The following is a 16,108-nucleotide window of genomic DNA, read 5'->3' as shown; positions in this document are numbered from 1 at the left end:
ATGGCACCAATACTTACAATATGCTATTCACGTACATATAAGTTTTTCTAGTGCTTTAATTCATCTCGTGTATGACGAACACAAAAATTGTGCATGCATAACTACTCTCGTGTGTTTTGGCCCATTCAAGGAATCTATTACAATTTGTACAATGCAACCTCGCTGGTTATAAGCAACTGCTAAACAGAGATGGCAATGTTATGTAGAGCAGCTACACAGGTATTGCTGTGCCAACAGTGAGGAAAGAAATAACGCGATTGTTCATTTCGCATTCGTGTAGTTGATTTGTCGCCGTGTGGTGCTGCTATTAAAGTAAAGTTCTTGTTTTTGCGAATATATTTTGTGGGGAGATATATGCTATTGCAAATAAATGCTAATAAAATAGTTTCAAAGTATGAAAAAGTTCTTAAAGTAGTTTCTGAGAATGAATTAGAGCTTTATGTTAAAATATTTGCTGGCAAATTTTGTAATCGAGTAACCTAAAACGTGTTCGCAACAAAGAAACCTCTGTAAAAGAAGAAGACAAAACGCCATCAATCGAAGGACGGCCAACAAAGCTGGGAAAACTGCAGACAGCAAATCAATAGCAAATAAAATTTAACCCATCGATAATTACAATACTGGTAGATATATCTGACGGAAATATTAAGTGACTTGCGATTATATCCATTAATAATCTCCTTTCGATTTATTACATTAGCCCCAAAGTTCACCGTCACTATTGGGATTAAAGGTACTTTTGGATCAAGTACCTACATATATTCTTCAGCAATTGCGTCTACATATATGTACATTTGTATACTGTGCAGTCATTACTCTGGCATTGCAGCTTAGGCACTGCACGAGCGTAAATTGTTTTATAATCTAAGAAATTTAGAAAAGCGCATTATTTGGTTGGAGGAACGTAAAACGACGTCGTTAGCAAAAACTCAGTAAAGTCAATTAATAGTTAGTAAGACAAAAGAATTGTAGCGGCATCATTGAAAATTGTGGCATTCGTGAATTCAGAGCAAACATGTCAACAAATATCGATAACGCTCCTGACCGTGTAGAACGTAACAATTCGTCTTCATCCCTATGTGTATTAAACGCTAGTGGTCATTGTAAAACTAACAGTGGCGTATTTATAGTCTCCAACAATGGGGGCACCAGTGGTGGGGGTAATGGAGGTCTTGGTGCAAACGGCACTTGTAATTTTAATGGTGTCGTAATAAGCGAAGTTGTTGATGAAGCGAAACTTAAATTTAGTAGCAAATATAAAAACAGTTGTACGCTACTATGCATATACGATCCCCAAGGAGTTTTGCTTAAAATCACCCTTGGTAAGTACAGTACTTATTATTTATTAACACATATAAAATTATGATAGTGTTTTAAATTTTTAAAATTGTATAAACTTTGCTCTGCTAATGCACATATCTCGCTTTTTTTAGATAATGATACTTCGAATGTACTCAAAGAGTACTTGCTTACTTACGACACAGATGCTGCTCAAATAGGTCGCCAAACGTTTGCACTTTCTTTGGATGGTGATAATTTACTTATGCGCTTTACATCAGTTTATGGTAAGATATAAATATTACACATATATATAGTAACAAAAATCACTAACACAATTAATTGGATTTTATAGAACAGCAGCGGTTTCGAAAGTTAGTCGATAGCGTAAAACATCTCCGACCAAAATCAGTATTTTCACAACGAACTGAAGAGTCTTCCGCTTCACAGTATTTCCAATTTTATGGGTATTTGTCGCAGCAACAGAACATGATGCAAGATTACGTTCGCACCAGCACATACCAGCGCGCAATACTCGGCAATTCTCTTGACTTTCATGTAAGAAATTTTTGCCTTAAGCTTTACATAAAATACTTATAGTTTACTTCATCTTGCAGAACAAAATAGTGTTAGATGTGGGGGCTGGTTCGGGTATTCTATCGTTTTTCGCAGTTCAAGCGGGGGCTGCTAAAATATATGCAATAGAAGCATCTAATATGGCACAATACGCACAGCAACTGGTAGATTCAAACAATGTCCAAGACAAAATTTTTGTTATGCCTGGTAAAATAGAAGAAATTGATATTCCTGAGATGGTTGACGTAATTATATCAGAGCCAATGGGATATATGCTCTATAATGAGCGCATGCTGGAAACGTATCTGCACGCCCGAAAATGGTTGAAACCTAATGGAAAAATGTTTCCTACACATGGTGATTTACATATAGCACCTTTCTCTGATGAATCACTCTATTCAGAACAATACAATAAAGCCAACTTCTGGTATCAGTCTGCGTTCCATGGTGTCGATTTAACTACGCTACACAAAGAAGGCATGAAGGAGTACTTCCGTCAGCCGATTGTCGACACTTTCGATATACGTATTTGTATGGCAAAATCAGTGCGGCATGTTTGTGATTTTCTCCGAGACAATGAGAATGATTTGCACAATATAGGTATTAAAATCGTAAATAGTATTACTTTATGGAATGTTAATGTTTTTTTTTGTTTACTTCAGAAATACCTCTACAGTTCCATATTTTGCAAACCGGTATCTGTCATGGTCTCGCCTTTTGGTTTGATGTCGAGTTTTGTGGTTCTAGCCAGCAGGTTTGGCTCTCTACATCGCCAACAGCACCACTGACGCACTGGTACCAAGTCCGTTGTCTACTACCAATGCCTATATTCATAAAACAAGGTCAACTTTTGACGGGACGTGTTTTGCTTGAGGCAAATCGAAGGCAGTCTTACGACGTGACAATCGATTTGCACATCGAAGGAACCTTAATATCATCCAGTAATACATTGGATTTAAAAAATCCTTACTTCAGGTACACAGGTGCCCCGGTTCAAGCACCACCTGGAACTAGTTCACAAAGCCCATCAGAGCAATACTGGTCACAATTGGACGCCACCCAGGGAGTTAGAAATGGTAATTATGTTGTATTATTTTCTGGATCAGTGTACTAATTTATGAATATGCATTTTATCTTAGCAAACAACTTAGCAAATGGTATAACTGTTAATGGGCTTTCGGAAACTTCAATGGACATCACTCATACGCTTATGAATCCACACAATTAAATGAAGCATATACAAATACTGGCGAGTTAAGAAGAAAAACAATTTTAAATTTTTAAGTGAAACGCTTGGTTTATCACAGTACCAAATAAGTTATCATTCATGCATCAAGGTTAACTCTAATCTAATATTTATTTTTTGTTTATGATAAATGCTTGTAATGCTCGGTAGGTACACACAAACACAAAGGACTTTTAAAAATGGACGAAAATAATGCTTTAGAAATTTCTTTTGTGATTATTTGCCAGGAATTTATATAATCTCGAAATAATTGTTGTAAATACACGTATACAAGTAACATTTATTTTAAGTGCAACTATTCATACACCAACCTATAGAAACTGTTTAGTAATATGAAGAAATTGCAGTGATTGGCGTTATATGCTAAACATTAAGGAACAATCATGGCAGACTAAAAATGTATAGATGTTGTGCTTCTTTAGTAGCACTTGCACTAAATAAATCATGTGTTGAATTACTCATATAAAATACAAAGTAGCTTAAATGCACGCGCCCTATGCTCATAGCTATGCGAAATTTTTAAGGATACTTTTTCGTGTAATCAAAAAATATGTTTATTACAGTAGGAAAATATGGTAAGCGCTTGAATTAGATTTGAAAAAATTCGAATTATGTTGGCCTAAAAATTGAACATACCCCGCGTTAAAGTTCGATTGGTAAAAATTATTTCCCAGGGTTAGTAGCTAAGCATTTTACGCATTTACATAACGTTTTATCCTTAAAGAGACTGTATCTGTTCACGTATTTCAAGTTTAATTAAATATTTTTAATTTGCTGTGCTTTCGTTTACAAACATTTTTGTTTTATTTTTTAGCCCTTTAGAATTCCTTCATCGCCCGCAAAATGAATTCAATTAGTTAAAATTTAAATATTTATACTTATTTATATTAAGCATATCAATAATTTCCATCTTAGTTAAATTTTTAATTTTGGGTAAGACTAAAGAGCCAGGCGTTTTTTTGCTTTTATGTATATTAGCACTATACGTACCACGTTTTATCAATAGTCTTTATTAATATAGGCTGTAGTTCATAGTTCCTAGTTGTAAGCATCTACGTATCTCTAATTTTCATAAACATTTTAAAAACCGTGGCGAGCTGTTTACATTTAAGCATTAAATAATATAAAAACAATATTTAAAAATATATACAAATATGCTCCATGTATCCATGTATAAAACTACGCATTTCATATTTACATTATTCAACGAATTAAAACAATTTGTAAATTATTCCTTCTCCCCATTTTTCAAGAGTTGGAAATTGTAATCATTTACAGTTTTTATTATAAATATTTCCTTAATATCGAGCAAAATTCAATTACGTAGATTGTTAAGTTAATTTTTAAAGAAAAAAAAAAATATACCCCTATATTTGAACAACAAAATTTCAAAGCTAGAATCTAAATAAAACAAAAACAATACTAATCCTACTTAGTTAGATATTTAATTTTTAAACATATGCATACATATTATCATTGTATTGTATAACCATTCGATGTTTAAGTATATGAGAAAGGATGATATTGAAATAAAGTCCGCTTTGTATTAGTGTGCAGTGTTGTAAGATCTATATCTATAATTATAAACGCGAAAATAGATCTGAATGAAAAACAACAATTTGATTTTTGTAATTACTCGTCTATGTTAATGTAAAAACCTTGGACGCATGTAATGCTTCGATTTGCAATTGTGGGCGATGGTTAATGAAAAGGCTTCCTGAAGTGCAGTGCTAGAGTATAAAACCTTGGCCTCAAATACATACTAACATTAGCACATAGGCACGAGTCACGAATGATAACGGATACGCGGGGGTATTCGCCCTGCACAAATGGCTTACACTAATGATGTTTGTATGTACGTACATATATTGGTGGTTCGTCCTTTTTTTCATTTAGAAACTTGCAGTGTATGTACTGCATGTACATATGGGCAACAACGTTCATATCCATATTTACACACATATACTATATATCTGTTGTCATAAGGAATAACCGCCTAAGTCGACCTAAGAATGAATTTAGATATATATGCTATCATAGTTGCAGATACTATTCCATGTGTATGTGAAACTCGCATCTCGTTAGCTACGCTATTTAAAAAGTTATAAATGAAAATATTTTGGTTTCCCCATAAGGTTACATTTGGATCGCAATGTTAACCTTATGGGAAAACCAAAATATGTTCGTCTATCACATTTTAAATTGCCTAGCTTGCGAGATGGGGATTTCACATGCACATGGAATATTAGTTTCAGAATACGATAGCATGTATAACTTAATTCTTTCTTAAGTCGACTTAGGCGGTTATTGCTTATGATCACAGATATATGTAGGTGTATATGTATTTCTTATGTGTACCTGGCCCAGATTTTTACATCAGTGCAAGTGCAACTAAAAGTAGAACCAATCGGGAGATAGACGAGGAATTGTCTCTGCGGCAATTACTATGCCGCTATTTGAGTGGTTGTGGTCGTAATGACAGGCGGTGTAATGGATGTGTGTGTAGGTTGCAACGATTGCAGCGAGCATTTACTACTAGTGCCTTGCACATATGATGTACATATGTAGCTGCTCTTTAATTGGCTTACTATGTCAAGGTGACAGAGTGTTTCCTCGGTTAAAGTTACCAGCGAAAAACGCTTCGTTTACTCAAGGACTTTATTTGTAACGATTGTTTTATCAGCTACTTTTATTTACCAAGAAACATGAAAGCAATTATGAAAGAAATTTTGTTTTTATATATGTATATACATATGTATGTACATTAGGGTGGCCCTTAAAAAATGACATTTTAAGTCTCACCCCCTCAGTCGCTAATACAACGGTCAAAGATATCACATATAAATTTTAGTCCCGATTGGAGACGGTTAAGGTGTGTCGCACAGGGGTCAAAGTTCAGATTCCTCTATGGAGACTCAAAAAATTTAATTCCATATTTTTTCATCTAATACCCAAAATCGATACTACTGTAGGCGCAGATATCACGTATAAATTTTGGTAACGATTGGAGTCAGTTAAGGCGTGTTTCACAGGGGTCAAAGTTCAGATTCCTCTATGGAGACTCAAAAAATTTAATTCCATATTTTTTCATCTAATACCCAAAATCGATACTACTGTAGGCGCAGATATCACGTATAAATTTTGGTAACGATTGGAGTCAGTTAAGGCGTGTTTCACAGGGGTCAAAGTTCAGATTCCTCTATGGAGACTCAAAAAATTTAATTCCATATTTTTTCATCTAATACCCAAAATCGATACTACTGTAGGCGCAGATATCACGTATAAATTTTGGTAACGATTGGAGTCAGTTAAGGCGTGTTTCACAGGGGTCAAAGTTCAGATTCCTCTATTTTGAGTCTTCATAGAGGAATCTGAACTTTGACCCCTGTGCGATACGCCTTACCCTACTCAAATCGGGACCAAAATTTATGTGACATCTTCGACGTTAGTAGTATCGATTTTGGGTAGTAGATGAAAAAAATATTAATTTTAATTTTTTGAGTCTCCATAGAGGAATCTGAACTTTGACCCCTGTGCGATACGCCATTATAAACTCAAATCGGGACCAAAATTTATGTGACATCTTCGACGTTAGTAGTATCGATTTTGGGTAGTAGATGAAAAAAATATTAATTTTAATTTTTTGAGTCTCCATAGAGGAATCTGAACTTTGACCCCAGTGCGACACGCCTAAACCGTCTCCGATCGGGACCAAAATTTTTGTGTGATATCTTTGACTATATTGCATCGATGTGGGGGTTGACGTTTAGGAAATCTGATGTAATAATGTACTTAATACATTTAAGGACCACCCTAATGTACATATATAGGTAATTTCCAAACAAAGTGTACTAGCCAGGTATTTTTTTAAGATTGAAAAAGTGAAAATTTTGGCAGAATACGAAACTGCTTTCGGGCCCTTCAAAATTACAGTTTTGTAAAATATTTTCCAGATTTTCACTTTTTATAAAAGTAAGCTAAAGTAATAAATATGTAAGTTTAGAAACTCATTTATTAGATAAGCTAATGTTGAAGTTTTTCCACCTTCTTTGTGACGTTAACGTGAGGTTTTTCTAGGAAGGCAGACTTTTTGTTTAATCTTTCTTCGGCAACAATTTCCCACACATGCCATTTGAACACTTTTGTAGAATAAGCGATTTAAACAAAAAATCCCTTTTTACCTAAAAGTGACATTCTGGAAAATATTTCACATTTACTGGTTGTTCGCAAAAGAAAACAAAACGGCGTACATTAATAAAACATCAGCTTTGTTGGTAGCTCTTTATTTGGATCGTATAATGTTGTTTTTGACTTTTCGTTTTTACATTTTGACCACCATTGTTTTCAAGATGCCGGTAATTTCACAACCCTCTGCTTCCCGAATTTACATATTCAGGCTAGCAGGTTCTGCTTAATGATGTGTCAGATTTTTGTTGCCGTGGCTCCGGATGCTACTTTTAAATTTCCGCCTTGGACCAAACGTAATTTGAAATTTCAGTTATCATTTGGTAAAATGTGTCAAAGGCAATTTTCTACATTTAAAAATTAAATGCTATGCTAATACTTCAGCGGTATACCGATTCTTGCAGATAGGCGCAACCCTTCCTGTGACAGTTGTTTCCAGGGAACGCTCCTTCTTAAGCTTAAATCATATTTACGAATCTGGGGAACAAATGTTAAGAGGTTTAGCTTTACTTAATATCCACAGAGATATAGAAGTTAAGAACGAAGAAATATTGAATACAATTTTTTCTTTTAAAGACGAAGCAGGAGAGAAATGATGTTTCTAATTTTTCATGCATGTAATCACTCTCGGCCGCTGCACGCTTCCACTCCGCAACGCCTGGGTTCAAGCCCTGGTCTAAGCAACATCGCAAAAAATATAGAAAACATGTTTTTTCTTAGCAGCGGTCGTCCCTCGGCAGGCAATGGCAAACCTCCGAGTGTATTTGTGCCATGAAAAATAGCTTCTCATAAAAATACAATCGCCGTTCGGAGTCGGCATAAAACTGTAGGTCCCTCCGCTTTGTGTGACAACATCAAGGCTCAAGACGCACGCCACAAATCGAAGGAGAAGCTCGGCCAAACACTAACATATGTGTAATCACTCATCATGTATGTAATCACTCGAATTTATTAAAAAAAATTCTCCCAAAAAAAATTTCTTGCCACCATAAAATAATTTAAAAAGGGACGAAAAAATAGCACTTTGTTTGGAAATTACCCATATATGTAACTATATTCGGTGGTAAAACATGATACGAGGGTCACTAAAAAGTCCTTAGAATACCTTATCAAAAAACAAATTTTGTCTGGTGGCATTTAAGCCCTAATCCTTTCATACTAAAATTTCCATACTTAGAGATAAGAAGAAGAGATAATTAGGGATAAAAGAGAGAGACGTTTTGAAAAGACAAGTTTTACTCTTCTAAATTCTATAAAATTTGGGCAACCTCACGTACGAGGTTTTGGATTTTCTTTTTTTTTTAGGCTAGGGACTTAAAACATAGCTCAGAACCCGATGACAAAGCAATATAAAAGATAAATTATTAAAAATTTATAGACCGATTTGGTTCATATTTGGAATGCATGCATATGACCTACAAGCAAAGACACAACTTCACACAAATTTTGCAGGAAGCTGGCGCTGGGGTCGAAATATTTCTAAAGACTGCATCTATGGTATGATTTAGTTTATATTTATAATATATACATATGTGTAATCTACATTAATAGCTCCACAAAAAATGTTGCCGATAGGTTGCGAAAGAGTCGAGATATTTGAAAACCCCGTATTTATGGTCCGATTTGATTCATATTTAGAAAGCTTGTTTTACAAATATTGTTTACTATTAGCGTATTCCTTTAATCGTCCAATACTGCTGGGAAATAAGTGGTTGTATACGACTTTGAATGAACTATTCTACGTTTCTCTAATGCCAATGTAGCCAGATGCCCCATTATTGCGAAAAAACAACCCAAAAGAACTCTTGACAGTCAGGGGCCTTTTGGAAGGGCTTTTAACTTCTGAAATTATCTACTGGGAAGCGACCATTTGTTTCGAAGTGTTTGCATGACAAAATGAAAAACTCAACATTTTCTTCTATATTCGTATAGTAATTGAGCAGCCCTTTATTCAGTAAAAAAATTACAACTGTTGATAGTTGAGATTTAAAGATATAGGCAATTATATGCGTTGGCATATCGTCCCAAAAACTATACATAAGAGGGGGCCACAAAATTGCGAATTGGGCAAGACTATATGCACACATTTTTTTGTAGTTATATTTGAAATATTTATGATTGCTTTTCCATGCTTTTAAATGTTAGCCTTTCCTATTTCTTTTTATCAGCCGAAGTAATTGGGTGATGTTACTTCACGTTAGGTTCCTTAAATTTCCATTGAAAAAGTTTTTTTAATATTATTTTTAATCGAATTTTTAACGCAAATTAAACATGGATTTAATGTCGAATATATTTTTTATTTTGACTTAGCAGTGTGCGATACCATTCCAAAGGGCCTGGGTACGAGCTCAGTTTCACAACAACATCAAAAATAATAAGAAATTAAGTTTTTTCTAATTGCGGTCCCCCACGGCAGCAATGGCAAAGCTCCGAGTGTGTTGTGCCTTAAAAAACAGCTTCTCAAAAAAACACAAGCGCCATTCGTAGTCGGCGTGAAACTGTAAGTCTCTACTGCGAATTCTAAAGACATCTTCAGGGTCCCTCATAGTTTGTAGTTTTCTTTTGGTTAGGTGGTTAACTAGCAGATAGTGTTGATCTTGGAACAGAATCCAATTCTGTTTAGGCTTTAGGCTTTTCGACACTACGCCTGACAAAGTGGGTGCAGAGTTCGCAATACTGATGCACCAAAAAATTGGGAGAAATTTGTTGATGTGAAAACAGGGACTCTATTAGTAAACTTCGGTGGGAGCGAGTGTCTTTGAAGGAGCAATTTTAACACTTGTATATACATACATACATACATTAGTTATAATGGGCGAACAAGAGTCCGTAGTCCCATAGCTATTTGTTCATAGACAGAAATAAGTTACATATTTGTGGCGATATTTCGGTTTACGAGTTTTCTTAACAACCGAAAAGCTGTTGAGGTAATTATAATTGCGGTAATTAATTCGATTAGTGCAAATATAGATAATCTGCGAGCAGCCGCAGGTTCATTTCCTAGCATTTTCTGGATCATAATTAAGTATTTATTACGACAATCTTGGTTCTTAAAAATAAGCCTTGTTTGAGACTCGTGACGTAAATTTTCGATACTTTCAATTATCGATCGATACTCGATACTTTGGAACGAAGTATCGAATAAAAGTGCTTTACATTATTCCGTTAAAAAACCCTTATACCAAAGCCGATAAAAATCTTTTAATCTTATGTTCTTACGCGTAGTGGCTCTTTTTTAGTAAAAACGTTTTCAATCTAAAACACTGCATAAAAACTATTGGATTGCTGTTGAAGCTTATTGTTACCTTTATATACTTACCATAAATAATTTTTAACTGTTTCACCTATTTGGCCCATTGATTACCCTCGACTATGGCAGACGCTAAAAAACTTTTGTGAGCTTACTTAGATTTTTTATCAAAAGTACTCCAAAGAGAAATGCTGTTTGTTTGATCCACGTTGTGTTCCGGTAAATTATCATTTTGAAACCTCAATTGCTCAACAGTACCAAATACATACTATTTGATACTCGATACTATTCACATCACTATTTGAGATACATAATCAAAGCGGAAGTAGTGCAACACCCATGAAAATTTGCAGCTCTGTTGGAATTGCTAAATTGGTCTAATTCTGTTAGATATTCACATCGAATGTGATACTTAAACGCAAGAATGATAGAATACAAGATTGCGCCGATCGGAGAGGATTTTTGAGAATAACTTGTGTGTGACGTCACACTGGTGCAATTGCGAGAGAGAAATGCCAAAACGTGAGCAAGAATGGAAGAAGAAGAAAAAATGTTGCAAGGAAAACGTAAACAAGTTGCACCAGTGTGACGTCATGCAAACAGCGATTCTGTCAAATTCGTTAAGAGAGGAATAGCGGTCCGAGATCGGCGCAACCTTTGTATTCTCTCAATCGTGATTTAAACCAATCATGCAACCCAGTGGTTGGGATTGCATCTCGAACAAGCCCCAACGTATGCATGTACATAAAAGACGTAAAATCTTCCTGCTTGATAAATGCCTGTAGCTTTCGACTTCACACCTCTTCTAAAAGCCTGATTATAGCAACTTAACTTAAGTTAACGGAACTTAGAACTTAGGAAATCAAAACGAAACAGATTTCAACGTGGCATTAAGTTACGTTAAGTTTCGGCTGTTCAATTATAAGCCAAGAATGATAGAATACAAGATTGCGCCGATCAGAGAGGATTTTTGAGAATAACTTTTGTGTGACGTCACACTGGTGCAATTGCGAGAGAGAAATGCCAAAACGTGAGCAAGAATGGAAGAAGAAGAAAAAATGTTGCAAGGAAAACGTAAACAGGTTGCACAAGTGTGTCGTCATGCAGACAACGATTATGTCAAATTCGTTAAGAGAGGAATAGCGGTCCGAGATCGGCGCAACCTTTGTATTCTCTCAATCGTGATTATAAGCAACATCCATTTAAGAGAATTTTTAAGTGAAAGCCTGTAAGTTACGTTAAGTTGCCAAAATCAGACCATAAGTTCTTGCCAATTCGCTTGCAATCGAAAAGTCGGTTTATCGCGTTATAGGTTTTGAAGTATTTTATTCTAAAAACTTTTTAAGTACGTTTTGTATTCTACAAACAATTACGAATAATTTTATACCTTAGCCAGAGGTGTGCTTTAAGAACAAACCAATCTTTAAAGATAAAATATTGTGCGATCTTGAGCGTAATTTTTGTACCAAAAACATCTTAATTGAAGGCACATTTGGAAAATACGTCGAAACGATCTAAATCTTTGTGTAACTACTAGTCCATATATCGTTACAATATACCTGTAAAATGCTTAAAATTTTTGTTCTAGAAGTGTGTAAAAACCCCGATTTACTATTTTTAATGATGCGCCTTCTTTTAGTCAGAATATTTCGAGCAGGGTATCAAATCAACTTTTTTTTGACAAAGACTCTGATAGTTGTCTCTACATACTTAATTGGAGCCTTTAAATTTTATTAAATTTAAGGAGTTATATTTTAATTAACTATTTTATAAAAAACTCCCTAATTTTTTAAGATATTTTACGAAAATTTTGAACACGATTGTATTTGAATATTTCCTTCACTATCTCTTAAAATCATCAAAGTCGGTTCACTATAACCTCTAGCTCGCATACAACTGATTGTTTAGAGACGTTGTTTTGTGTTATAACTCCTCCAATTAAGCAGGTACAAATTTAGTATAGGTTCATTTTAACATATTGCACGCATACATTTTTTTATTCGTATATGCAATTACAGTTATAGCGCAAAAATACAAATCTGAGTCATCAGTTGTGTTGGAGCTATATGTTAAAGTGAACCTATTTCGATAATTTTGCGCAATAATTAAGGTAATATTAAAAACCCGTTATGTGCAAAATTTTAGTAAAATAACTTCAAAACTGAGGGAGTAATTTATAAAATAAAAAAATAAATATCAAATAAAAAAATCTGGTAAAACGGGGGATACTATTGAATTTCGAGCGTTTAATTAAGTGAGTTCAACTTTCAAAATCTTTGCTCAAAATTTAAACTTGCACAGCGTAGTTTTGTGCGATCTAAATGTTTATTCCTCATCTAACTTTTGAAGCACTTGATGAAAATGAATTACACTTATATTTATCGATTTATTAAGAGATTACGAATAGAATCATACATAAAACATAGGTGTGCCCACAAATTAAAAAATTAAACTTTTTGTTTTGAAAGTATACGTGTTTTTTAGATTTGCCCATATACATACATATGTATGTATGTATGTATCTGCATACATGGGGATGGATGATAATACCTACTTTATTTATGTGTATGCATATGTATGTATGAAATTGCAACTTTACTCACCCAAGATGAACATTTCTTATATGTCTTTCGATTTTCTTGTTTGTGTGTTCTATGTGTTTGCAGCCTTTCCAGGTACATCTGAATCTGGATTTGTTTGTCTGTGGAGAAAGAGAAAATTAAAGATTAGAAGTTTTTCCAAAGGCTATACATACATATACATACAGTATCGGCCATATCTATAGCACGCCATTTCAAAGTGATATTGTGTGCAACTTATGTTTATTTATTTATTTTTGAGAATTTTCAATTAAAATACAGTTCTTTCTCTAACAAACCCCATATAAATCCAAGTTTAACAATTTGTAGAAAACTTCAAAAAAGTGCAACAAATTTTCACCTAAATTTCAAACTTTTTTCTCAGAATTGAAAATTCTTAAAAATAGATAAATAAACATAAGTGGCACACAATATCACTTTGAAAAGGCGTGCTATAGATATGACCGATACTGTATATATGAAATTTTAAATATTATAGTGAAAAATATATACATATATGTATATATATAGATGCGAGTAAAATAATAGCAGCAAAATTCAAAATAATGCTGTTGGCAACTTCTGTTTATTTATTTATTTTTTACAATTTTCATTTAAAATATATGTCGATCTACATACATATATTAGAAACCGCATAACAGGTCTATTCTGCACGTTACCGAAGATTTTGTGACCGGAAAATTTTATTACCAAAAAATCTTACCACTTCTTGTCACCGCGATTCTAGGTACGTTGGTAATGCAGTGAAAATATTATGCAATTCAGCTATGAAGATTTGTGGAAATTCCTGTATTGCATATTTCAAGGGGCAATATTTTGTTACTAGCTTATGAGATGGGAACCAAATTTACCGGTTACAAGAGAGGACAGAATGCGAAAAAGGTTTAAAAATTGACAGACACTTTAATTACCGGTTACAAAATTTATGTTACCAGCACAGAATAGACTTGTAAATAAAAGTTTCAAAGCTTGCACAGAGTTCACAGACAGGTCTATTCTACGCTGATAACAAAAATTTTGTAACCGGTAAATAAAGTCCCTGTAAATTTGTAAACCCAAAATATTTCCCCGTGAAATATGCAATGCCAGAATTTCCACAAATTTTCGTAGTTGAATTGTTGAACATTTAACTGCACTGCCAACGTGTTTAAAATCGCGGTGACGGGAACTGGTAACATTTTTTGGTAATACACTTTTCCGGTTACAAAAGTTATTGTTGAAGCTTCAAGTCGCTAAAAATTACTGTTGATTTTTTAGAATTCTTTTGTAAAGGGTGTTGCGCATTTTTTTCCATATAAAAATAAATTTTGTTCATGCGTTATATGGAAGAAAATGCTCAACACCGTTGACAAACGAAAAATCTAAAAAATCAACGGTAATTTTTAGCGACTTAAACCTTGCATTAAAATTGAATGGGCTACAAAACTTCATGAGCTTTTTTTAAGTTTAATCAGTTTTTGTGAACTTTGTGCAAGCTTTGAAATTTTTATTTATGCGGTTTCTGATATATGAAGATCGACAATTACTTTAAATGAAAATTATTAACAATAAATAAATAAACAAAAGTTACAAACAGCATCATTTTGAATTCTGGTACTACTATTTTACTCGCAGCTGTATGTACATATGTATTAGGTTGAACCTTATAATATCAACATATTAATTGTTAATTAACAATTGAAAAATGTTGAAAGTATTTCCAAGAAAGGATGACTGGCAAATGGCGATGACTATGCAAATTTTCAATAAAATGCCAAATTTATCAGATTTAAATTTTTTCACATCTAAAAATTGTATTGAAATTTTGAAATATTCTTTGAAGTTCTTATTTTGTACATAGAATAAAATAAAGGGTTGTCCGATACTAAATTTAGACTTCCATATTTTTAGGGATTACCCTAATACATATATACATACATATATACGTATGTATGTAAACCAAGATTATTCAAGTTATCAAAAGAAATTTTAGTATATGGTTCCCTACTCTGAGGCTGGATGGCCTTGTTTGTCTGTAATGATCCCGCATTCTGTTTCACGCAACAAAGCTTGCTGATAGCTTTAATGAGTTAATTACTTTAACCGAAGAAGTGGTAGGCGAGTGTGGACACTGATATCAAGCTTTTAATCACTGTTACATATTAGAATCGCGCGCGAAAACGAGCCGTAATATCCGTTAGGACTGCCAAGTGAAATCTACGACCGGCGCCGTGCCGGCTCCAACTTCGAATGTATTGGTGTGCTAAGTGAAAACACCGCTAGCCGGGATGATAACACGAAGGGCGATGTATAAATCGCGACTTCAAAACGAGTCCATCATGTACATTCATATCTATGCATGCTTGGATATGTACATAGGTATAAGCATGGACAAAGTGCATATGCAACATAGTATATATGTATATATATGTATGTAGATTTAATGTGGGGTAAGTTGGCGAGGTGGCCAAGTGAGGCATGGTGCAGGGCACTGGAAAGAGTACAGTGTACTTGTAGCATTAATATTTTGGCGTATCCTTGTAACACTAAGCAAAATTGAAGTGCATAGAGTAAAAATGAAGGCAAACGAGAACGAGGACAAACATGCCAAGGAGACAATTCAAAAGTAAGATGATGGCAAGTGGCAAGTAGAGGGTTCACTGCTTTATGTATTTACGCCTAACACATAGAAATTTTACTAGGTCAATTGCATTTTGCATAGGATACCCTGCAAGAACAGTGACTATCATTTGACAAATTATTTGAGTGGCAAGACTGATAGAGATTTCTGTCACTGGCTACCTACAAGTTTCTATCAAATTTTAAAGGGCAGTGTGAAAAATCTGATGTAAACATTTGTGTACATATGATCTTCCGTCTTCCTCCAACTTATGGCGTTATTTAATGGTCTCTTTTTAACCAACGCGAAATTTGCAAATGTGTTGGTAAGATAAATGAGAACGTGTTAGTTTCCATCACACAAATCTTGTAGGG

General features: G+C 34.2%; 2 protein-coding genes across 3 annotated transcripts in view; one reads left to right on the top strand and one right to left on the bottom strand.

The window, feature by feature from the left end:
* LOC108359602 (zinc finger protein 704-like) overlaps positions 1-16,108 on the bottom strand; it is a 72,138-nt gene that overhangs the window by 16,171 nt on the left and 39,859 nt on the right. Inside the window, 1 exon segment of the mRNA XM_017611524.1 lies at positions 13,139-13,236. Within this exon segment, the coding sequence (XP_017467013.1) occupies positions 13,139-13,236 (98 nt within the window).
* Positions 221-5,122, top strand: Art4 (arginine methyltransferase 4). Of its 2 annotated transcripts, XM_017611530.1 has the most exons (7): positions 221-623; positions 701-1,322; positions 1,434-1,565; positions 1,634-1,836; positions 1,896-2,454; positions 2,517-2,930; positions 2,994-3,082. In XM_017611530.1, exons 2-7 carry the CDS (start codon positions 1,016-1,018, stop codon positions 3,080-3,082), a joined length of 1,704 nt encoding a protein of 567 aa, XP_017467019.1. In that variant the 5' UTR covers positions 221-623; positions 701-1,015. The 2 variants fall into 2 exon arrangements, with proteins under 2 accessions (XP_017467019.1, XP_017467020.1); XM_017611531.1 differs by lacking the exon at positions 221-623 and having other exon boundaries at positions 1,016-1,322; positions 2,994-5,122.

Source organism: Rhagoletis zephyria, unplaced genomic scaffold (genome assembly GCF_001687245.7).
Source record: "Rhagoletis zephyria isolate East Lansing unplaced genomic scaffold, Rhagoletis_zephyria_1.1 Rzeph_scaffold_00419, whole genome shotgun sequence".
NCBI classification, from domain to species: Eukaryota; Metazoa; Arthropoda; class Insecta; order Diptera; family Tephritidae; genus Rhagoletis; species Rhagoletis zephyria.
This window is presented reverse-complemented; position numbering and strand designations above follow the sequence as displayed.

What these genes read in the sequence shown, in the direction of transcription:
- Art4 (XM_017611531.1), top strand. Translation starts at nt 1,016, where the DNA reads ATGTCAACAAATATCGATAACGCTCCTGACCGTGTAGAACGTAACAAT. An exon ending in TTTGCTTAAAATCACCCTTG is followed by an intron (nt 1,323 to 1,433) that starts GTAAGTACAGTA and finishes CGCTTTTTTTAG; the next exon opens with ATAATGATACTTCGAATGTA. An exon ending in CACCCAGGGAGTTAGAAATG is followed by an intron (nt 2,931 to 2,993) that starts GTAATTATGTTG and finishes ATTTTATCTTAG; the next exon opens with CAAACAACTTAGCAAATGGT.